Source organism: Trichomycterus rosablanca, chromosome 1 (assembly GCF_030014385.1).
Source record: "Trichomycterus rosablanca isolate fTriRos1 chromosome 1, fTriRos1.hap1, whole genome shotgun sequence".
Taxonomy (NCBI): Eukaryota; Metazoa; Chordata; class Actinopteri; order Siluriformes; family Trichomycteridae; genus Trichomycterus; species Trichomycterus rosablanca.
The window spans coordinates 67,969,581-67,993,577 of NC_085988.1; the positions used below are offsets into that span (position 1 = coordinate 67,969,581).

General features: G+C 38.7%; 1 protein-coding gene across 1 annotated transcript; it reads right to left on the bottom strand.

Moving 5' to 3' along the window:
• Positions 1–1,913: 1,913 nt before the first annotated feature.
• On the bottom strand, positions 1,914–17,306 carry igf1 (insulin-like growth factor 1). Its single transcript, XM_062995510.1, has 4 exons — positions 17,141–17,306; positions 3,522–3,703; positions 3,296–3,331; positions 1,914–2,783 (listed from the first exon to the last, which is right to left on the bottom strand). The coding sequence occupies exons 1-4, from the start codon at positions 17,298–17,300 to the stop codon at positions 2,724–2,726; spliced, it is 438 nt and encodes a 145-aa protein (XP_062851580.1). The 5' UTR covers positions 17,301–17,306; the 3' UTR covers positions 1,914–2,723.
• Positions 17,307–23,997: the final 6,691 nt, after the last annotated feature.

Consider the following 23,997-nt stretch of genomic DNA (forward strand, 5'->3'; position numbering starts at 1 on the left):
TGTGCTTTATATACGAGGGTTTTTCGAAAACTTTCCTCACTTTTTTAATTCTATTTATTAAGAATTGCAAAAACAAATTTGGTTGAGCATGTAGCCACTGATGCACCACTGGTTTCACATTATCATCACATGAAAATCTTCTTCCCCTAAAGCTTCTTTGAGTGGTCCAAATAGGAGGAAATCAGTGCCTCATATTTTTTTAATAAATCTTTACATAATTTTATATCTTTAATAATACACCATTTATGAATATTTTTATTGTGGTGGTTCAGTCTATTATTCTAGCTCACCACTGGTGAGATTCAAACCCGGCCAGAGAGGAATCTACAAAGACATGATGGACTATGTCTGAGAGTGGATGGACAAAGCCCTGTAGTGGATTGGGACCCTGTCCAGGTTATTGCTACCTTGCAGTATTTTCTGGTGGAACCTGGACCAGTGCTACTCTGACTAGGTTAAAGCGTTTGATAAAAATGAAATTCGTATTGTTTAATGTCTAAGAAACAAGTCTAGGGAACTTACTTTCATTAAAAGTTCTTAAGTCTCATGATGACAGAGAGCCAGTGTATTCGAATTAACAACAACCACTATTTTGGCTCAGTCCCAAACTCAAATTTGTGCACTTGTCAATTTTATGCAATTTTAGCTGTAGACATTTGTAACTCACCAAGCTGGATAGTCTCATTAAATTAGTACCTTAATGTAACATACCATGATGAATGATTATAAGTAGATACAGTTGAGAAATAAGAATCTGGCCATTATAAGCAAAAATAAGAGAAAAACCTTCATTGTCACCTTTATTTTTACTATTATTTTATACTACAGTTTTGATTTTAATGTTGTATGACTTAAAACACAGAGCCCCAAGTTATAGCCATCAAATAGATGTTATAAAATATAAAATATGTTTGCTTTATGCCATTTTGCATGATGTTTATGGAATTTACCTCCATTTCTCAACCAAATGTCCTTGGTAATTTAATAAATAAACACCACAGCTTAAAGGTAAGGTTAAATAGATTTAGAAAAATCTAAACTATTTAAAAATGGTAAAAGGATGTTGAAAGTACATATTCAAATTACAAAATGACAGTCCTGCAGCAAAAACATTAAGCCTCAGTGCCAAGTTTGCTCAAATAAAGTATGTAACATGTAATAAAAGCTACATTACAAATTTGTCAGCACTGGAAGCTCTTAGTTCACAGTGTTTTCTTATTTGGCATATGATTCTCAACCAAGACAAAACCTCAAAATCACGACAAACAAAACCATTTAGCAATCTTAAGATAACAAGAACAAATATATAACAAATATACTACCTCCACATTGCTTTTATCCAGCACTTACACTACAAAATAGCACCATTAATTGTGGGTAAAGTTCTTATATTGTCTTTTATACATTGCCATTATGTATGTCTGTAAAAAAAATGAGATGGTTAACATAACAATAGTAATTTAATACATGGCTACAGAGAGGACAATGAAATCATGAAATTATTAAATTGAATAAAGCGGTTACTGAAAATGAATGCATGACTAAATGTCAGTGCAACATTTCAGATTTCAGGTCTTTGAACATGAACAGTCTGATTGATTCTGAGATTGCTCGGACCAACCTGGTTTTCTGAAGAGCATGAACCTGCGACCTCTTGGAAATCAGCTGTGCAATCCAGAGAGCCAGAGAGGTGCTGAGAATGTCTAGTGGTGATATTGTGAAACAGAAATAATCATTTAACTGCTGCACTCACTTACTCAGATATAAATATCATTAAGTATGTAGGTGTATGTGGTTACTGGTGTATGTTGTGTACATGCTTCTGTCAAACTGTCTTTCTTGTACATCTAAAGAACCATGCAGTGACATGTGATATTACAATAGAAGCAAAAATTTTTTCTTTACTAAATAGGTTAAATGAAATATTGATCATTTTTATTTATCATTTTTATTGGAGAGGCAGATATTAAAGCCTTTGCATGAGGTTTCATTTACTCTTTATTTAGTCTTGCAGAAAATAGCAATTCTCCTGCCATGGTGTTTTCCTAAAAGTGTAACATCTGTTTCAACAATATATTATATAAACAGTGTTTCTAATTAAGCTCTTGGTCTGTCCTATTTCTCATCAGTGCAACAGCTTGCGTACCATCTTACAGAGATGCCATCACCTATTTAAGAGTGCAGCTTAATCAGAAATGGTTCTGGTTGAAATCCTGCCAGCTTGCATTTTGTACTGGATGGTAGTAATCTGGAATTTATTGAGAAGGCATGTCTCTGTGTTTGTATTTAAAAGGGACTGTTGTAGTGTTTTCACAAAAAAGCTTCACCTTTTCACCTACCCATTAGAAAGTGGTGCCTTAAAGCAGTATGGGTCAATTAAGGTATCCAGTGGCTCTCTTATAGAAGGATACTCACTGCCATGATAAGTAACAGTTCCCACAAGAGCGAAACAAAAACTGATATTATTATTGTTATAATTTTTACCTTTTTAGCAGTTACATTAATTTTGCTGTTTTAACAAATGCTTTTCCTCAGTATAAAAAGGTGCAGTGTCTAATATAGTCTTTGAAGTTGTATTGATTTTATGTACATAGTGCTCATTTATTGTCCTTTTCTGCTGCCCAAGTGAACCACTTTCCAGGTGGACCAGGTCAGGTTCTACCACTTCCCACGTCTCTGTGTGGCACTGTCCATTAGATCCATTTATCTTTCTTATTAGACTGCTACATTCGATAGTTTCTCCCCCCAGTGTTCCCTCGGCTTGAGTTCTTCTGATGAACATCCTGAAACAGAAGAGTAGAAGATATTCTGTATCAGAGGATGACAAATACTAGAGATACATAAAGATAAGGGGAGCAATCTAATGCCAAACTTCATCCTCTCTGAAACTGTGACACAATTTGTCAATGAATAGATTACATTCTTTGTTAAAGCAGCATATCCAGTATGTACACTATGAATAATTAATAAGATAAATGTTAGAAGCCATAGTCCACTACAGGAGAACAGGATGCAAAAATTGTGGTAACATGACATAGAAGTAGGACTAACCCAGAAGGAAAGTGTCTTCAAGTCTACTATCGCTAAGCCAACTCTCCTTTTAATGACTTTTTTAGAGAGGCTGTAAAAGTACCTGATCAAACATTTACTGGTAATGAAACAGCTTTGTCATGCACACATCTTTTTCACACATAAACAGCCCAATAAATGATGTCAATTTGCTTCCATTGGTCACTAGCAGCATTTGCAATCTCTTAATTTAACTATAATAAGCACTTTTTTGTGAAAAACATACCTTACAGGATGCGTGGCTGTGACTAGATATAGGTTTCTGAAATAAAAGTAAAAGAGAAAAGAAAAAAAGATTTTCATTTAATGAACATGAATCAAAAACAATGAATTATATAACGTTTGATTTGTTGCAATAAAATAAGGATTAAATTACAATCAGCTTGTAGTAGCTTTCCTAAACACATCATGTGGGTTATACCAGAGCACTTGCATGAATAGAATTAGCTTACCTTTGGTGTTTTTGATCCATCTGTATGCCGTTGTTCTCGTACAGATCGTGGTGCTTTACCAGATTTAACTGGGGCGCAATACATCTCCAACCGTCTCAACTCACAACTCTGAAAGCAGCATTCATCCACAATGCCACGGTTGTGCAAGCGCCGTGAACTGGGGCCATAACCTGTTGGCTTGCCTGTTAGACAGACAGGAAAATGTAGATTAAATTATTACTCTTTAATTACCCATTAGGAATTTAATTGGAAATTGTGAATGATTAGGCATAAGGCAAAGTCAATGCTTTGTTGGTGTATAAGTAATTCGGTATATATATCAGAGGCGGCTGCTGGTCTTTCAAAGAGGGGAAGCTCATTGTCGGCTTACATCATAAAATTTGTCAATTTATTTATATATAAATGTATAAATTCTCCCCTTTCTTAGTTTTCAAGAAAATGGCCTGAAATGGGTTGCAGTTTGTTTTCCGACTTCACTCGCAAAATCCGCGATGGTACTGAAGCTCCCAGCGACAGCTGTCAATCAAAACGGGATTCAGCCTTTCGACTGATCCTCCAATCATCTTGCAGAAGCTCAGCGTCCGGGGGCGGGACAAAATCGTGGCATTTATCCAATGGCCGGCGAGTTTCGAAGTCCCGCCCATGTAGCCCCATAGAAGCAAAGAGACGCTCAGCGTCTGCGGGTAAATGCATTGACGCTCCGGGAATGTATGAGTTAAGTTAACAAAATCGAGTCGATTTGTGATAAGTAGCTGATTCTGAACGAACTCGTCTTCAAGATGAACGTGTTCTAACGCATTTGTAGTCAATGAAATGTTAACACAACTGTACATATTTGACCATTTAATTTTTGACATTGCAGTCTTAGAGAAATCGCCACTGATATACAGGTCCTTCTCAAAAAATTAGCATATTGTGATAAAGTTCATTATTTTCCATAATGTAATGATAAAAATTAAACTTTCATATATTTTAGATTCATTGCACACCAACTGAAATATTTCAGGTCTTTTATTGTTTTAATAATGATGATTTTGGCATACAGCTCATGAAAACCCAAAATTCCTATCTCAAAAAATTAGCATATCATGAAAAGGTTCTCTAAACGAGCTATTAACCTAATCATCAATCAGGTGCCGCATTCCCCAGGTCAAGCCACTTTTGAACCAGAAACAGCGGCAGAAGCACCTGACCTGGGCTACAGAGAAGCAGCACTGGACTGTTGCTCAGTGGTCCAAAGTACTGTTTTCGGAAATCAAGGTGCCAGAGTCTGGAGGAAGACTGGGGAGAAGGAAATGCCAAAATGCCTGAAGTCCAGTGTCAAGTACCCACAGTCAGTGATGGTCTGGGGTGCCATGTCAGCTGCTGGTGTTGGTCCACTGTGTTTTATCAAGGGCAGGGTCAATGCAGCTAGCTATCAGAAGATTTTGGAGCACTTCATGCTTCCATCTGCTGAAAAGCTTTATGGAGATGAAGATTTCATTTTTCAGCACGACCTGGCACCTGCTCACAGTGCCAAAACCACTGGTGAATGGTTTATTGACCATGGTATTACTGTGCTCAATTGGCCTGCCAACTCTCCTGACCTGAACCCCAGAGAATCTGTGGGATATTGTGAAGAGAAAGTTGAGAGACACAAGACCCAACACTCTGGATGAGCTTAAGGCCGCTATCGAAGCATCCTGGGCCTCCATAACACCTCAGCAGTGCCACAGGCTGATTGCCTCCATGCCACGCCGCATTGAAGCAGTCATTTCTGCAAAAGGATTCCTGACCAAGTATTGAGTGCATAACTGAACATAATTATTTGAAGGTTGACTTTTTTTGTATTAAAAACACTTTTCTTTTATTGGTCGGATGAAATATGCTAATTTTTTGAGATAGGAATTTTGGGTTTTCATGAGCTGTATGCCAAAATCATCAGTATTAAAACAATAAAAGACCTGAAATATTTCAGTTGGTGTGCAATGAATCTAAAATATATGAAAGTTTAATTTTTATCATTACATTATGGAAAATAATGAACTTTATCACAATATGCTAATTTTTTGAGAAGGACCTGTATATATATATATATATCATCATAATCACCATCTTAGCCCTCCTAAGGGCACACTTGTTAAGATCACTGATATGCAGATTTCTGGTGTGTTCCTCGAAACCTCTACCACAGTAAAATTGCTGGCTCATTTTCTAAGTTGGTTGGTAAAAAATACTGGTTATTACCCCAAACAGCTCTCTCCCCCCAAACATATACACTGTCCTGCCAAAATATGCTTGTCCTGGGTGATGATTTGTTCATCTTTGTCATGATATCTGGTTAAAACCATGCCTCTAACCTACTCTGACAGTAAATGGTGGTGGGGATCTAACTGGGGATAACTTTGCAACAAAAGCACTACCTTTTGCAGCACTGTCCATGTGTTTAATTTTTTTAATAAAGCTTTCTAGATTACCTGATATAATGACTTCTCTATACATTATCAGATATGTTAGATGTATGCATAAAGGTATATGAGTGACCTAGTATTTCTCAAGTGTCTGCCCTACCCTACAAAATCTACCCCCCTGGCATCATTTTGTAAAGTATCTTATTCTCCACTTACAATTCCCTGTTTGCAAAGAGCAGCATGACCCTGATAGGCTTTTCTCTGTTACTAAATAAAATAATAATAATTTAATATGGCATTTACAAGAAGGAAATGCCTTTCCCTTTCAGAGTTAATAGCTTTTGGCTCACTGGGCTGCCAGTGCTGACAAAGTGCATTAACTTCTGCTCAGTACTTGCTCTACACTGACAATGCTGTTTTGGGAAAAAAGGGGCTCTCATTGGGAAACATATGCATCCCCACAGACTTTAACTCCATTTGTAAACCGAGCGAGAATTGGACACTATAAGATAAATTAATACATGAATGAATCTGTTTTTGCATTTTTGCAATTTCTTCTGCATTTATTTCTCATGACTTAAATCTCATCTTTAGTTACTGTTTATCCTGGTCAGAATTGCAGTGGATATGCCCTGACTGTCCATGGCAGAACATCATACAAATTATTTACACATAATTTACAGTAGTCAATACCATCCTTACCTTTGGTCACCACATGTGGCATTTGGCCTGTTCTACTCACCTTTGGGGATTTCCCACCTCCCAATAAAATTTTAATTGGGTGTTTTTAATTTTAATTTTTTATTAATCTTAGGTGTAAATAAATAAGTTAGTGTGTGATGCCCTGTCATGGACCTGTAATCATTTTATGCATTTCCCTTCTTATTTGACAACTGGTCAAAATAAGACCTCCACAGGCCAGTCTGTGGAGAGTCTTATTCACCCTCTATTTTTAGATTTGGTGTCCTTAATTTCCTAATTATTAAATTTTACATTCATGAACCAATCCTTTGGCAGCAATTACCACTGCCAGTCTTACTATACAGTGTATCACAAAAGTGAGTACACCCCTCACATTTCTGCAAATATTTTATTATATCTTTTCATGGGACAACACTATAGACATGAAACTTGGATATAACTTAGAGTAGTCAGTGTACAGCTTGTATAGCAGTGTAGATTTACTGTCTTCTGAAAATAACTCAACACACAGCCATTAATGTCTAAATAGCTGGCAACATAAGTGAGTACACCCCAAAGTGAACATGTCCAAATTGTGCCCAAATGTGTCGTTGTCCCTCCCTGGTGTCATGTGTCAAGGTCCCAGGTGTAAATGGGGAGCAGGGCTGTTAAATTTGGTGTTTTGGGTACAATTCTCTCATACTGGCCACTGGATATTCAACATGGCACCTCATGGCAAAGAACTCTCTGAGGATGTGAGAAATAGAATTGTTGCTCTCCACAAAGATGGCCTGGGCTATAAGAAGATTGCTAACACCCTGAAACTGAGCTACAGCATGGTGGCCAAGGTCATACAGCGGTTTTCCAGGACAGGTTTCACTCGGAACAGGCTTCGCCAGGGTCGACCAAAGAAGTTGAGTCCACGTGTTCGGCGTCATATCCAGAGGTTGGCTTTAAAAAATAGACACATGAGTGCTGCCAGCATTGCTGCAGAGGTTGAAGACGTGGGAGGTCAGCCTGTCAGTGCTCAGACCATACGCCGCACACTACATCAACTCGGTCTGCATGGTCGTCATCCCAGAAGGAAGCTGACGCACAAGAAAGCCCGCAAACAGTTTGCTGAAGACAAGCAGTCCAAGAACATGGATTACTGGAATGCCCTGTGGTCTGACGAGACCAAGATAAACTTGTTTGGCTCAGATGGTGTCCAGCATGTGTGGCGGCGCCCTGGTGAGAAGTACCAAGACAACTGTATCTTGCCTACAGTCAAGCATGTTGGTGGTAGCATCATGGTCTTGGGCTGCATGAGTGTTGCTGGCACTGGGGAGCTGCAGTTCATTGAGGGAAACATGAATTCCAACATGTACTGTGACATTCTGAAACAGAGCATGATCCCCTCCCTTCGAAAACTGGGCCTCATGGCAGTTTTCCAACCGGATAACGACCCCAAACACAACCTCCAAGATGACAACTGCCTCGCTGAGGAAGCTGAAGGTAAAGGTGATGGACTAAACCCAATTGAGCACCTGTGGTGCATCCTCAAGTGGAAGGTGGAGGAGTTCAAGGTGTCTAACATCCACCAGCTCCGTGATGTCATCATGGAGAAGTGGAAGAGGATTCCAGTAGCAACCTGTGCAGCTCTGGTGAATTCCATGCCCAGGAGGGTTAAGGCAGTGCTGGATAATAATGGTGGTCACACAAAATATTGACACTTTGGGCACAATTTGGACATGTTCACTGTGGGGTGTACTCACTTATGTTGCCAGCCATTTAGACATTAATGGCTGTGTGTTGAGTTATTTTCAGAAGACAGTAAATCTACACTGCTATACAAGTTGTACACTGACTCCTCTAAGTTATATCCAAGTTTCATGTCTATAGTGTTTTCCCATGAAAAGATATAATAAAATATTTGCAGAAATGTGAGGGGTGTACTCACTTTTGTGATACACTGTAGACCTTATAGACCTCACAATGTGGGCCCTTATAGACCAAGGTGTAAAGAAAAAACTCAAAGTCTTTCTTACTTTGACCAGTGATAAGCTATGCTCAAAGCTGTTGTCCTGTAACCCACCTACCACACAAGCTTTTAATTTTTAAAATCTTAAAATAACTCATAACAATTACCACTTTCATTTACATTGACTCTTAAACATGTTTTTAAAGAAAGGTCCAAAATCCCACCACAAACCACCAGAATGGCATTACAAGAAGGATTAAGCAGTGGTCCTAAAGGTGACCCTATTCCTTATGTCCTTGCCATTGATATTTTAGTACATGTCTCTTTTTTGATAATAATCTATTCCTGAGGCTTACACATATATACATACAGATGTATACATTTATTAAAAACAGTTTCCAAAATGTGTCTGTCCATGATGAAGATGCTCTTTGCGTGAGAAAGAAGGAGACATTAAGCTCAGGCTTGTAATTACACATTTACACAAGTTGTAGGGAGCCAGCAGATTTGCTTTCTGGGTGATTTTCCAAACATTTAAAAAAGGCTAGCAAATTAACATCCGCTGTGTTCCTTGCCATTGGTGAAGCATCATAAACAAAAACGAGTAAACAACCTTTTATGCTTATAATCATAGTCAATTGTAGTAATGACACACAATATGGTTGGATGGAACTGTTTTGATGTTTTTCTTGTTTTCGGTTGCCGACATGTGGGGCAGATTAGACTTCTTTTCTGTGAGTGTTTCTTCTACTTGTTTTTTATTGACCCAAGATTTACAATTTTTACATTTGCTTAGTTGGAGGATCCTTGTATGGTTTCCATGCCAATTGAGCTGTGATTAAATAAGGCTGTGAGTAAAACAGCTATAGCAGCAAAATTTTGCAGCAAATGCAGTCAGTTTTGTAAGAGACTTCTGTAGGTTTCTAGTGAGATGTATCTAGTTCAGTGCTGACAATATAAGTGCTATGGCTGCTTATTGCCATTTACATTTTTAGAATTAATTCCTTATAAGTGTTTGTACAGAAAAGAGGTAACCACAAGAACAGGGATTCCAGGTTGAGTTCCAGATGTGCTTGGGTGTGCTGTTTCATTCAAAATGACATTAAACTTCTCTGTACAAAAAAATTTAAAAACTCACTATTTTGTATTATACACAACTGCACCCCTGAACAACCAGTCCGTAGTTAGCAGAGATAATTACTTGTGGCAAATAGTGGATGACTACTACATGCAGTATTCTGGAAGCTGAGCTTTCTTTGTATGGCCTTCACTACTCTAGAGAGCTTTGGTAATAGAGCATCTAGATTCCTTTTCCATAGTGGCAGGTTTGGGAGTTGACTTTTACTGCCTCACTGTGGTTAGTAAAAGATACTCTTTAGATTCTAGACATAAGAACATTGACTGAAGAGTGTCATTGTGTTTATGGAGAATCAGGGACCACTAAAGCTGCTGTAGACCTATAAACTACCACTTTATCACAGAAGCTTAGTCTACTTATTAGTCTGCTAATTAATTTAAATTCCACTCTGGTGAAAAACTAATAATTATTAATTATTTTTCTAATTAAAAGATAACATATGCAAGAAGTCAACTTTAACATTAAATATTTCTGTTAATTACATTGCATGTTTAATTGTTGTACCTAAATGTAGCCCAGTGAAAAGAACAAAGCAATAAGCAGGTTTAAAAAGCTTCAGTACCCTGTTATGTAGTATTTTTTTAACACAAACTTTACCGCAGTAGGTGTTACTAAAGGTATTGCTGCTCCTGGCTTGTGTTAAGAGATTCCTATCTTTTCTGTTTTTTCAGAGAACTGGGTTGTTGCAGACAGCCAAAGTAGCCTATCATATTGTGAAAACCGGTTCTAAGCTTTGTGCTATCCCTCTTCTATCCACTTTCTCCTTTGTGAGCTGTGATTGTTTTGTGTCCATATTTGTTGCTTTGTTTCTGTTATTTTGGAAACCTTATTTATTTGCAATTGTCCCTCTTTTGTTAGTGTTCTAGCCACTGTATTGTTTTACCATTGGTCAAGTGTTCCGCACTTTTTAGGTTTTTTTGCTTTGCATTCTTTTTCAATGCAAAAAGTATTTTTTTGTACAAAAAGTTTTACTATATATTTGTCTTGGTCTTCTAGGCCTTGATTTCAATGGCTTAATCTAGAGTCTCATTGTTATTTACTTTATGCATAGTACAATCATGATTAAAAGAGTCAACATTTGTTCTTTAGCAAACACATTATTATAACTGCACATTACAGTTTGCACCAATGTGTAATGTATTGCTATGCTTTTTGCAGTGATAATGCCCAAACATTTTTTTTAAACCAATGTCAATTTATTTGAATGTGCAACTGTTCATAAAGGCATAAAGTTCATAAATAAATGCTATTACTCTCCCTACTATTGTTGCACACAATGATAATTCTAACCTAGTCCTAGTCAAGTCCTAACATGAATCCAAAAGATGTGCTAAAGCAAGATTTAAAACCACAAATTCATGATAAACAACCTAGCAATGTTGGTGTTTCTCACAAGAGTTAAAGGTAAGCATCTGTTAGCACAGTCACTTTCCAGGCATTTTATCCACTTTCATCCAAAGTGACTTAAAGTTGTGGCTGAATATAATCCAAGGCAGTTTGAGGGATAAGGGCCTTGCTAGAGGGGATTTGAAAGGGCCACTTTCCAATTACCAGTCTAGTACCTTAACCATAGAGCTACAACTGACAAACCAGGGCTTCATTTTCTAGTCTGTTATACTTTTAAAGAGTGCATGGCTTATACATTTTTAAAAACACATAAGCAGGAAAATAACCTATTCAATACAGTTTAAGTAATTTAGGACATGTTCCCAACTTACATTAACAAATTAATCATCTCAATCACAAGGCAGTTAGTGCCTTACCAGAGGTGCACCTGGTAAAGCCCCCACACCTCAACCAAGACAGAACAATACTGTGGCTAAAGAGCTATTATAGCTGTGTAATTAACATGTAATGTCCATGTTAGTTACATACATAACTTATCATAGATAATACATACACCAACTTACATGTGGTGTAAAAGTTTAACAATATAGTTTAACTTCTATGTGCTTGTATAGATAGTGCTTGTATGTCTACACCAATTACAGCAAGTACATGAAACAGTGATCTCTTGTAAAGATCAGGAAAAAACCCAAGTAGTCACCCTATGCTCAGAGGACATTTATCCAAATAGTCAGATTGAATCCGAACTACCAAAAAACAATATTGTGGGGTGCACAGTCAAGAGAGCTTTTTTATTGGCATGGGCCAAAAGGCTGCTGTGTGGGAAAGAAGCCCCTGTTCCTGATTTCTCTTTGTGCATGTGCTTGCCACCCAACTTCAGTTAAGCTTTGAGGTGCCAGTTTTGGACCAGGGGCTTTATTCTTGTGCCACTCCTGGCAATGTCAAGTTTACTGTGGTCACTCACTTTCCAAGGTTGTAATTCATAGCAAAGCTGCTTTTTGTTAGATCACATTTCACAGTCTTTCACAAGGTGACAGTCTGCTGAGCTGCACCCACTCTATCAGGTGTGCCACCATGCTGGCTCAGTTGTCTTTTTGTTCACTTTGTCATGACCTTGACACAGTCTTCTTATTGTGTCCATTTACAGCAGGAAACAATGAAACTCAACCAGGAGATGAGTTTTAGGATGCTAGTCAATTAATAAACATAATTATGTAAAAAAGCTAGCTAATGTCATAGTCAGTGCAGTCACATCCCAGGTTGGGCCATATGTCACTTTTGGGTCCTTAATCCATAACTAATTTAGATCAAATGTCTGATAGATTAATAAACACAGTCAAAACACTTTGCCTAAAACTGACTGCTGAATTAATCTTTTCCACTTTTATGACCCTCATCCTCTACTGTATGTATTAAAAAAGACACACAGTACCCTGATTAGTTATGCTTTACAATAGAAAAAATAACATTTACTGAAGTTTGTGTTCCATGCTAGGCCAGTTCTATCCCTCTTTCAGCGTGTGGTAATGATGCAACAGTTTCACAGAAAGTTCAGGTTACCATAAATGTGTTTGCTTTGGACTCTATTCAGAGAAAAAACAAACCCTTGGTCACCAATAGGCCATAAAGGTTCTGGCCAACTCCTCTTTTTTGACCACAAAAGGTCCCAGCACTGCTGACAGGAAAAGTAACTTTCCGTCCCAATTTGAATTTCATTCAGTTTTCCCTTTCTTTCACACAAGCTAGTGAAATTAATCTCTTTAGTGCCTGTCCATTTGTGAAAGTATAAGCCCTACGTCAATACAGTGGTCTAAGACGGTAATTTTACCATTATTCTACAAACATTGGTTCCACTCTTCGGCAAAGCAATTGGAGGCCACTATAAATCTTAAAGTTTCATGTCCACTATTCAAGTAATACATCACACCAGTGGAAACACTAGGTGTAAGGCAGGAATACACCCTGAACAGGGCCACAATCTGTCACTGGGAGACATATGCTAATGCAATCACTCACTTCGTCATATCTAGGGACCATTATAGCAGCCAATCCACCTTATACATGTATGACGGTTCAATCAATATTTGAGTACCCAAGGTAAAACCAAACAGACACATTAAGAACATGCCAAGAAGTATGAGCAAACACAATATGCAGTAGTATCTTGGATCTTGCTTTTTTACCACACAAAACTGCAAAAAATGTAGTAGCTCCTGATCCATTTTAATAAGCCAGATTAGTGATATAAGCCATGAGACCTCTGTGTGTTGGGTGCTGGAGAAAGAACAGTGAATTAATGACCCCTAATAACTGCAATGTGAATATCTGATTAATAGAGTAAATCCAAATAAATTATTTAATTGTAAATGGTTATCAATTCAAAACTGGTATTGTTAGTGCATAAGTGACACAGGTGGTAGAGTAGATGCTGCTGGGTTCAATTCCCACCTCTGGTTACTGTCTGTAATTACATGATTCTTTCTTTCTAAAACATAAAAATAAATCACTAGTTATGGTACATAAATGGTACATATTTCCACTTCTTTAATAATAGTGCGTTCATGCTTCAGACATCCATTCATGTGTGCGGATCTTCTGTCTCCTTCTGATTTCTGCTGAATAGGGGAATATCTTGAGTCAGCAGTCTGGGGTCTCTGCGTTCTCAATTAAAATTGGGTGGTTTTTTTCCAGTGGGTGATTTAAGTATTGCATGTGCAGTAAAACGATTTTATGAGGGAACTCAACGTTTTCTTTTTAAAAGAATGGGCTTTGATACAGTTGTTTTCTCTTTCCGTTCTAGTTCACTCAGATTGAGCCAAACTCCACTTGCAGCCCCATCCTTTAGAGGGATGTGTGGCATCTTGCCATAAGAGAAGTCTACACTTAATTTCTCTGTCAGCAATCCTTCAAGGAAGGAACCCACTCATGAACCTAATATATCAGCCAGAATATTTAAGCATTTTAGCATCCCTAACCATTGATCTTGTGGTTCCTTAAGTCATTGATGTACCCTTTACTCGCTAGCATACCATTTTAATTAATTAATTAATATTATTTATTAAATAAATAACCCATTGTTTAATATGCTTTAATTACAAACACAACTACTAAAATGGTCTAGAAACATCTCTACACTGCCCATTAACAGAATATATTAATATACTGTACAGTTGGCCTTGGTCTTGATATAAGTCTGTATGGTTAATAAGTTTAATCTAACACTGGCAATGTTTTGAAAAATAAACTAATAACTTTTTGGGGAAAAGTAGTATCCCTTTTAAATTTAAATAAATACATTTTAGTTTAGTACTTTGTGCAACCTATTAACATAACAGAACTAAGTTTAAAAAGACAAGCAAAGATAAGCACTTTATAAGATAAGCAAGAAAATTCAGGGCACTTCTCAATACAAAGTTTCCCAAAATCCTACAGACTCAAAGGACCTCTCTTGTCGGTTCTCCTCTTCATTATAATAGGGTTTATGTTGGGCACTAGGACTGCCATGGCAAAAGCTTCACCCCGTGCTCCCTACAGAATTTGTGTGTGAATTTGGATGTATGTTTTCCCATTATTGCCATGAAGCAAGATCAGAAAAAAGGTGAGACTTCACTCAACCGGAGACACAGCTCTTTGGACATCCAGGGACAGAATATACACAAGCAGCTCTCCAACCTCACCAAGCTACATGGATTTACAGGTGGGTCTGCTCAAAAAAAGGACGTCACAATGCCTCTTAAATGTTCCAATCTCAGAAGTCTGCTGGCACCCCAGTGGAAAACTAGATCTGAGCAAACTGGGTATCATGGTTCTAAGAAAAAAGCAGGGTGCCAAATAGAGAAGCTGGCAAGTCTGTGAGAGAAACCATGATGTATAGAAATACTCCCACTCGGAGTGAATTATCACCTAACAAAGTACTGATGATCATCAGTTTAAGAGAAACCAACAGATCAATCATCTGCATCTCCTTGCCCCCTGTTCCAGCCATAACTGGAATGGCAGATGAAGCAAGATTCTGTGAGAGGGCCACAAATGGACTCATTGCACTATAGGTAAAGAACATTTTTGACAAACAATTTAAAACAGTTGTTTGTCAATTTTAGCATTGGTCACTAAATGTAACTTATGTGTGCACCAGCAGTGATTTTTTTTATTTTGCCACTTTACTGCTGGTTCTCTGGCTTCATAAACAGATTTGCCAGATTAAAACCATGTCAGGTGTTCACTTACCTTTCATTCTGAAACCCTTCCTGGGCAAGTAAGAACATAAATAAAACAAACAATGATTTGCAAATCCTTTTGACCTATATTCGGTTAGAAACATTATGAAAGTATGTTCTCAGTCTAACAATAGCTTCACCTCGTGTTGCTCTACATCGCCCACATTAAAAGTGAATGACTTCCACACGCTTAGCGGCATCACATTGTGTCAGGTCACTGTCAGTGTAAAAGCAGACTCATCAGCTGGAACAATGATTTTTGCATTTTTCCCAATTTTCCTCCCAATCTAGTCATATCCAATTACCCGATTGCATTACGCTTCCTCTTTACGCTGATCCCCACCACTGATTCAGGAGAGCGAGACTATCACACGCCCCCTCCTACACACGTGCAGTAGCCGACTGCATCTTTTCACCTGCACAAAGCAAGTTCATATGCAGATCAGCTTTGTGTACGGAGAGCCACACCCTGTCCACATTATCCCTTGACTCTGTGCAGGCGCCATCAACCAGCCAGCAGAGGTCGTAATTGCATCAATTATGAACAACAAGCTAATCGTTGTTCATCTAGCCACCCAGCCAAGCCAGATGACAGAGCTGAGTTTTAAACCGATGAGTTCAAAATGTCAGCTCTGGTGTGCTAGAATGTTTTACTGCTGCGCCACCTGAGCAGCAATATAGTCATTTTAATAAATTCTAGTAAGCGTAAAGTTTTAAATATTACACAACATTTAACAGCTATTTTTCTATACAGATTATTGTTGATTAATGATTGAAAATAAGTTTTAGAGACACTTTACAGACACCAGTTAAAGGCTTTAATTAATGCCTTAGAAACAATACTATATGACCAAAATAATTTTTCCCCCTTTTTCTCCCCCGTTTTTTCTGCGTTAGCGCATCCAATTGTTCAATTTGCATCGTGCTTCCTCTCTGTCTATGCCGAACCCTGCCCTGACCGAGGAGATCGAAGCTAACCCATATCCCCTCCCACACATTGATGAGTGTTGTGCCACCTAACGTTGCATGCGGAGAGACACACCCTAAGGGCACTCTTCCTCATCTCTGTGCAGGTGCCTCTAATCAGCCGGCAGAGGTCGTAATCGCATTCTGACAGAGAGAGACCCACATCCGGTTCTTTGTCCCGCCCCCCAACTGAGCAACCGGCCAATCGTTGCTCATACAGCCACTCATCCTCGAACCGGTAAGGCAGAGCTGGATTCGATACGATGTACTCAGAATCCAGCTCTGGTTGCAGCGTGTCTTTTTTACCGCTGCGCCACCTGGACGGCTTGACCAAAAGAATTTTACTATTATTTTGTTGAAGTTGTCGTTTCAAATTGTGTCTGTCAAAATTTTTAGTTCATTCTGGTGTTAAACGTAATTTAAAAGGCCCAGCACTGTTGTTGGACGAGAAGGCCTGGCTTGCAATTGATGTTCCAATTTATCCCAAAGATGTCCAGTTGAGTTGAAGTCAGGGCTCTGTGTAGGCTTCTGGAGTTTCTTTATACAAAACTAGTTAAATGTCTAAACAGACCTTACTTTTTGCACAAAAGCACAGTCATGTATGAACAGGAAGGAGTCTTTCCCAAACTGTTGCCTCAATATTGAAAGCATATAACTGATTTCATAACAGTTATTTTTTACACGTTAGTAATGGGTGTGGGCTAAATATTATAATTAGGATGGTGTCCAAATACTTTTTGCCCTATAGTTTACCTGTTGCTAGTGTTGCATAGTGGCAGTTACGTGTCTGAGAGTGCAGTTTTGGAAAGTAGGATGAAGGAACTAAGAGTGAGCACTTTTTTATTTATGAGGAGCACTTTTGGGAGAGAGGAGAAGGAAGAGAGCAGCACAGGCTTTATAAATAAATCAGTTGCACTTACTGAAATAAAAGCCTCGGTCTCCACACACAAACTGTAGCGTGTCCACTAGCTCCGCCCCGCACAGCGTCTCAGGCCCCGCCCACACTTTCACCGGCGCCAGCGTGAGCGCGCACAGCAGCAGCATCGGAGCGGGCACGCGGCCCAGTGCCAGGCAGCGCATTGTCCACTGGAGCCGAGACACGGAGAGAGGGTAGAGAAATGTATCAGTGTAAGTCTGCATCCTTCACACTGGACCTGAGCCCAGAAACATTTACCTTTTAACATACATTTCAAAGCCGTAATCGCGATATATGTTGGGGGGCGCGTCCCCCAATATTTAGATATGCTTAAAATGTCCCTCCAGTATACTGATGTAAAAATGATACATACTGTAGGCTAAATAAACTAAACGTTCTTACACATCGATTTCAAAATCCTACCACGTGTTTATATGTTCAGCAGATTAATTCATATTGGATACCTAAGGCATATTTGCAACAGGCAATAATAACCAACGATAGAATGTATAGAACGCCTTTATTTGTCATATATACATATACAGATGTACAGTACAACGAAATTCAGCCATTGTACGGCGCCCCTGGAGCAGAGAGGGTTAAGGACCTTGCTCAAGGGCCCAACAGTGGCTGCATGGCAGAGCTGGGATTCGAACACTCAACCTTTCCGTTGATAGTGCAAAGACCTACCCACTAGGGTACCACTGCCCCTGTATATGCAGTTTCACCCCGCCAAAAGAAAGACAGACTGTTGGACTAATTTAGGTTATAATGGCTTTTCTTTTAGGCCTATTAATTTTTTATCTGGAGTCGCGCAAAGAAAGATCACCAAATGAAGGCATAAAATAATGAACAGCGCGCGTATTGCGCATCAGCACTCATCACTAAACTATCAAACTTTACATCCTAAGAAATAATGTGCAATTTATAGGGACTGTGCAATAACCTTCTTCTTCTTTTTTTTCTGTAAAGTTCTTAAAACCACACGTTTATTTTTGTATCTAGATGTGTATATGTTTATTTTGTAAATACATGTGTATATATATGTCTGTGTGTACATGTACCGTGAAGGAGATGCTCAAAAAATTTCGTTGTGCACTGTGCAATGACAATAAAGGCATTCTATTCTATATTCTAGCAGATCACGAAAAGGAGAACCAGTATTCAAATGTGATAGTACGCCTGGCAAGTTTTTTTTTCTTTTATTGGGGTTGTAATTGTCTCTTCTTAATCTTCAGAGGACCAAAAATAACCAAACCTACACAGAAAACACTTGACATAGTACAATGAACTGAGTTGATATTGCGCGTACGTTTATAAGTACCGATGCGCACTGCTAAAATGGAGAGCCAACATCACCACACCCCCCATAAAACATTTGACGTAGATGCAATGGAAAGAGCGCGCACTGAGCATCACTGGATAAAGAAAAGTAGAAAAAAGTATTACTTTTAGTTTAGGCTTGATGTTTAAACTTGTTTTTACTAGAGCTTTATTGTTTTTTAACATATACAAACGCTCACTGTTGTCATGGAGAGCCAAGATCACCAAGTTTGCGCAGGAAACAGTTGACATATTAGACTTCTCTTGCGTCTTCAGATGCGTCTTTATTTTGGTTTTACTTTTGCGCACTTAGAAGAGCTGCCAAGATTACCAAACTCTCACCAGAAACGTTCGACACATTACATATTACAGTGGATAAAGCGCACATTGCGCAAAAAAACGTAAAAAACAAATAACAATTCAAACAACATATCTTGATGGAGAGTTATATAAAGTGTTTATTAAAGTCTTTTCTGATGAGCACTGTTGAGATGTGGAACCAAAATCAATAAGCCCACACGGGAATCACTTGATATAATCAGTGTAAAAGCGTTTGTTTCTCCTTGCTATATAAAAAGTAGTATCGTGTTATCATGTCTCTTTGTTTTCTGATGCATTGATTATTTGCCCTGTTTTCAGTATTTTTAATGTTCCGATGTGCGCTTCTGAGCCAAGATCCAAGTTCACCAAGCCCGCAGAGTGAACAATTCACAAAGCAGTGAACGCACATGTTGACTGATTATTAATTCACTGATGCGCACTGATACAATGACCCATAAAAAATAACATCATTAAATAAATGAAGCGCACAGTGCGCATCGCGCAGTTCATTCATATGAAAACATTATTTTGGCCAACATCACAATGCATTAATACCTTTAGCAATTACTTAGTTAAAAGTGTGCAACACGAGTCACCCTTTGCACAAACCACTTTTGCGCAGTGAACCAACTGAACGTCACTGAATCTAAGATGTGCGTTTTTCATCTTTTCTCATGTGCAGCAAAATTCAGGTACTTCAAGCTACTGTTTTCCCTTTTATTCCCATGATATGCATTTATTCAATAATTTGGTAAAAGCATATAAAGTCTGGAATAACAGCATGCATGCAAAATATGAAATGCATGGTGCCAAGCGTGCGCTTTATCTGAAGTCAATTTGTGCTTAGGTGAGCATCCCATGCGCACAGATCCAACCGATCTTAAAAGCTATAAAGAATGAAATATTTTTGTTTTATTAACATTTATTTATATTACCACTTTGAGACATGAATAGTTGCCGGTCTACCCAGTGGCGATAGGGCTGCAGAGGAAACTGCACTTACCTTCAGGACATCACCCAACCAGACGTGACAGAAGTGACCCGTAGACATCCCTGCGTGTCTCCAGCAGAAACACCAACTTGTTTCAAAGTCATTAAAAAACACAGCAGAAAAGAGAAGGAAAATGCAGCCGGTGTCACGTCTCGATATTCCGACTTTGTTCCATTGCGCAGACTCGATTCTGGAGACGTGAGATTTAGCGGACAGGAGACGGATTTAGAGGAGAAAATCCCTCACATTTATCTACATTACGGAGACATTTTCAACAGGAAACAGCTGGAGCAGCACTCGCCCGCTCCTCGTGCTAAGTTATTCGGTGAGGATTTTGGGCCCGTTTTCAAATGACGTCACCCCGCCCCCTTTCTCAGAACCGGACTGAATTTTGATCCCTCAGAAGCTCGCATCGACCCAGACTCACGGTGCCACCCGCACTTTGTAACATAATGCAAGGTGAACAGAGTTCAAACCCGGCTTACGCACTTACTGTCACGAACACTTATTATTACTATTAAATTCACGCTGAGAAAATCCCCAGTGTTGAATTAACACATCCAGTGTTTATGAGTACTAATGAACAGTGGAAGAGAAATTTCAGCACTTGGATTTTGATGTGTGGACCAGTGCAGAGTTCACTTCACAAACCAGGTTCCCAATAATTTAGGACACTGGGTAAAACTTACATTAAAACAGACAGCTATGATCTGCTTTTGACCTGTATTTAACTAGTGCATGTTCTCCCTGTGTCCAGTCAGGTGCTACGTTTTTTTCCCCACAAGGCCAAAGACATGCAATCAAGCTAAACAGAGCTACTAAAAATTGTCCTGTGTGTGTGGTTGAGTGAGTGTCTGATTTGTGATGGACTAGCAACCTGTTCAGAGTGTTTTCTAACTTTCGCCCAATTAATCAGACCCACCACTATATCTCTAACAGGATAAAGTGGTAAAACAATGAATGAATGAATACACTATATGGACAAATGTATTGGGACTCCTACACATTACACTTTCTGAAGCTTTTATGACATCCTATTCTAAATCCAAAGGCATTAATAGGGAGTTGGTCCACCTTTGCAGCTATAACAGCTTCCACTCTACTGGGAAGGCTGTCTACAACATTTTGATAGTGTCTGTGGGAAGTTTTGCCCATTTATCCAGAGGAGCATTTGTGAAGTCAGACAGTGATGTTGGACAAGAGAATCTGACTCAAAATCTGGTCCAATCTTGTTTATCCCAAAGGTGTTTAATAGGGTTAAGGTCAAGTATCTGTGCAGACCAACATTAAACTCACTCAGCCTTGTCTTTATGGACCTTGCTTTGTGACTGGGACCCAGTCATGCTGGAACAGCGAAATGCCTTCCCCAAACTCTTCCCACAAAGTTCCCACAAGCATAGACTTGTCCAAAATGTCTTGGTATGATGAAGCATTAAGATTTCCATTCACTGGAACTAAGGGGCCTATGCCAATGCAGTCAAGTAGGTGACATTTTCCATAATGTTGTTCTGGGCATTTGCCAAACACAGTCTTGTCATCAGACAGCCAGAAAGAGAAGCGTGATTCGTCAGTTTAAATTTTCACTGGTCCAGAGTCCAGTCATGCTTTATACCACTCCATCCAACACTTAGCATTGTACTTGGTTATGTCAGACATGTATGCAGTCGCTTGGCCATGTTTGTGCTGATGTTAATGTCAGAGGAGGTTTGAAACTCTGCAGTTATTGAGTCAGGAGAGCATTGGTGACATTTATGCACTATGTGCTTCATCACTCAGCGACCCTGCTCTATAACCTTTTCAATAATACCATACCCATACTATACCATACAAGGTTTTCCCTTCACAGTTGCCTTCCACCATAAGAACATCATACCAACAGTTATACATAGTGGTGGTATTGTGATGGTCTAAAGCTGCTTTGCTCACGCAAGGCCTAGACAACTTGTCATAACTAATGGAACTACAAATTCTGCTCTCGATCAAAAAATGCTGAAGGAGAAGTTCTGCCAGTCAGTTTGTGACGTAAAGCTCAAGAACAGTTAGGTTATGCAGCAGAATAATGTTCCAAAGCACACAGGCTGGTCCACCTCTGAATGGCGCAGAAGAAACAAAAATAAGGTTTTGGAGTGGCCTAACTTGAATCCCATTGAGATGCTGTGGCAAGACTTTAAACAGGCAGTTAATGCACAAAAACCCTTCAATACAGCCGAATTCAAAATTTGGCCAAAATTCATCTGCATTGATGTAAAAGACTCATGGCAAAATATCACAAAAGCAACCAGATATTAGGTTTAGGGGGCAATTACCTTTTCACATGGGTGATATATGTTTGAATAATAAATATCTTTAATTAAATTGCTGTTGTAACACCCACAGAATGTGGCTTGGCATTGCCTTACTGACAACAGCCGGAACAATTATAAAACAGATATCAGCTAGACAGAAGCATATGGTGCTCCAAAGCTGTCACATATACCCATAGACATACGTCAAAGTCTTGTAAGAAGCCTTCTCAAAAGTGCCTGTTGTTATAGCTTAAAAGATCATATTTAAGTCACTCTATTTTAAGACCATTTGTTTTTGGAATGGGATGTCTAACAAGTTCATTGCCAGGTGTCCACATACTTTTGGCAATGTAGTGTATTAGTATACACAGTTTTTTTGTACAGTGTATATATGTAAGTTCATTCAGAAATTTTACAGTGATAATTTCAAATGTTTGTTTAGTGATGTAAATTCCACAGTGTGCTCATGTAGCACTGTGAACGTGTTAATTCCACACTATATGACTTTTATGGTGTTCATTTCACACTGCAGATGTTAATTTAGAACCATGATTGTGTAAACTTAACACTGTATGTGCTTATTATACTGTAGTGTAAATTTCACTCTTAGTGAGAAGAGAAGTACTGCATGTGCTTATTTATTATTGTAGTAATGTTAATTCCACTTTTTTCACCGTGTTTGGCATTTATTTATTCAGCACTACTTGTTTATATAACCCTTTAAAGGTGTTATTTCTACTAAAATATACACCCCATTGTTCATGTAAGAACTAACCAGTAAACTGAAGTTTCCCCTGAAAAAAGTATTTCTGTGGAATCATCTACACGGGAGTGATTGATGCTTTGTCTGGCTGAGTTTGGTTCATGTTGGTCTGGCTGACCGTGAAGGAATGAGATCTCCATGCTCTCTCACAGTGCATTCATTAGGAGAGTTCCTAGAAAGGTTTTGCTTCACTGACGTGCTGGAGTAATGCATGAGAGAAAGGCCACTGTGCGGTCTTTGGTAATGGAGAGAGGGGAGGACATGCTGCTGGAAAACCACTATCACCTCCCACCTTGAGTTTGAGCGGACTGTCTGAACCCAGTGAGACCTATTGACGTCTGGTTCAGACACTTTGTTAAAGTTTTGTTCAATTTTTCAGAGCCCAATTCTCCAGCTACAATGAAGTTGTGGTACTAAGTACTATAATATATAGGGGCTCGGGTGGCAGTGGTTAATCACGATTGACCGTTTGTGCATCTACATATAGACATCGTTAGCTACGTGGTATGGACGAGGCCCCATGATAGATTGACGCCCTGTCCATGATGTGCATTGCATCTAGTGATTTTGGGAAAGTTGGACCCACTGTGACCATGACCAGGATATAGTGGTGTTCATACATACATACATACATAATTTGCTTTTTATTATTCTTCTATTTATTTCTTTGACCCATCTGCCAATTTGCCTGTCCATCCTTATGATCTGTCCATCTGTTAATTCACCCACCTGACCAACCATCCATCTGTCTGTCCATCTATCTGTATGCTTTCATGCTTTCTTACCTATGTTTTTTGTCATTTTACATTGCTTTTTTCTTTCTTTAGTCTGTCCATACATCCATCGTTTTGTTGATTTGAAAGCAATCAACCATCCAACTGTCCATTCAATCATTAATTTCTCCTTCTGACTATTTTTCACTTCTTAATTTATTCATAAGAGGTTTCAATTATTATTATTTTACCTATAATTCTTTATGCTTTAATTGTCCGGCTTACTTGCCTTTTGAAGTCTTTCTACCTATTTCCCCACTTTATTTCTGTTTTTCTTATTTCTATTATTTCTCCCTATCTCCCTTTATGTATTTATCCCAATTCTTTCCTTCTATGTCTGCTTTGTTATATAAATGTTTTGGGTGGGATGGGTGAATGTTTTAAGTTACTCAAAGGGGTTAAATT

Excerpts from the sequence above, each read along its gene's own strand:
- igf1 (XM_062995510.1), bottom strand. The coding sequence starts at position 17,300 with ATGCGCTGCCTGGCACTGGGCCGCGTGCCCGCTCCGATGCTGCTGCTG. Across the intron at positions 3,704-17,140 it reads AGACCGAGGCTTTTATTTCA|GCAAGCCAACAGGTTATGGC; the intron begins GTAAGTGCAACT and ends TCTGTCTAACAG. Across the intron at positions 2,784-3,295 it reads ACAGCCACGCATCCTGTAAG|GATGTTCATCAGAAGAACTC; the intron begins GTATGTTTTTCA and ends CTTCTGTTTCAG.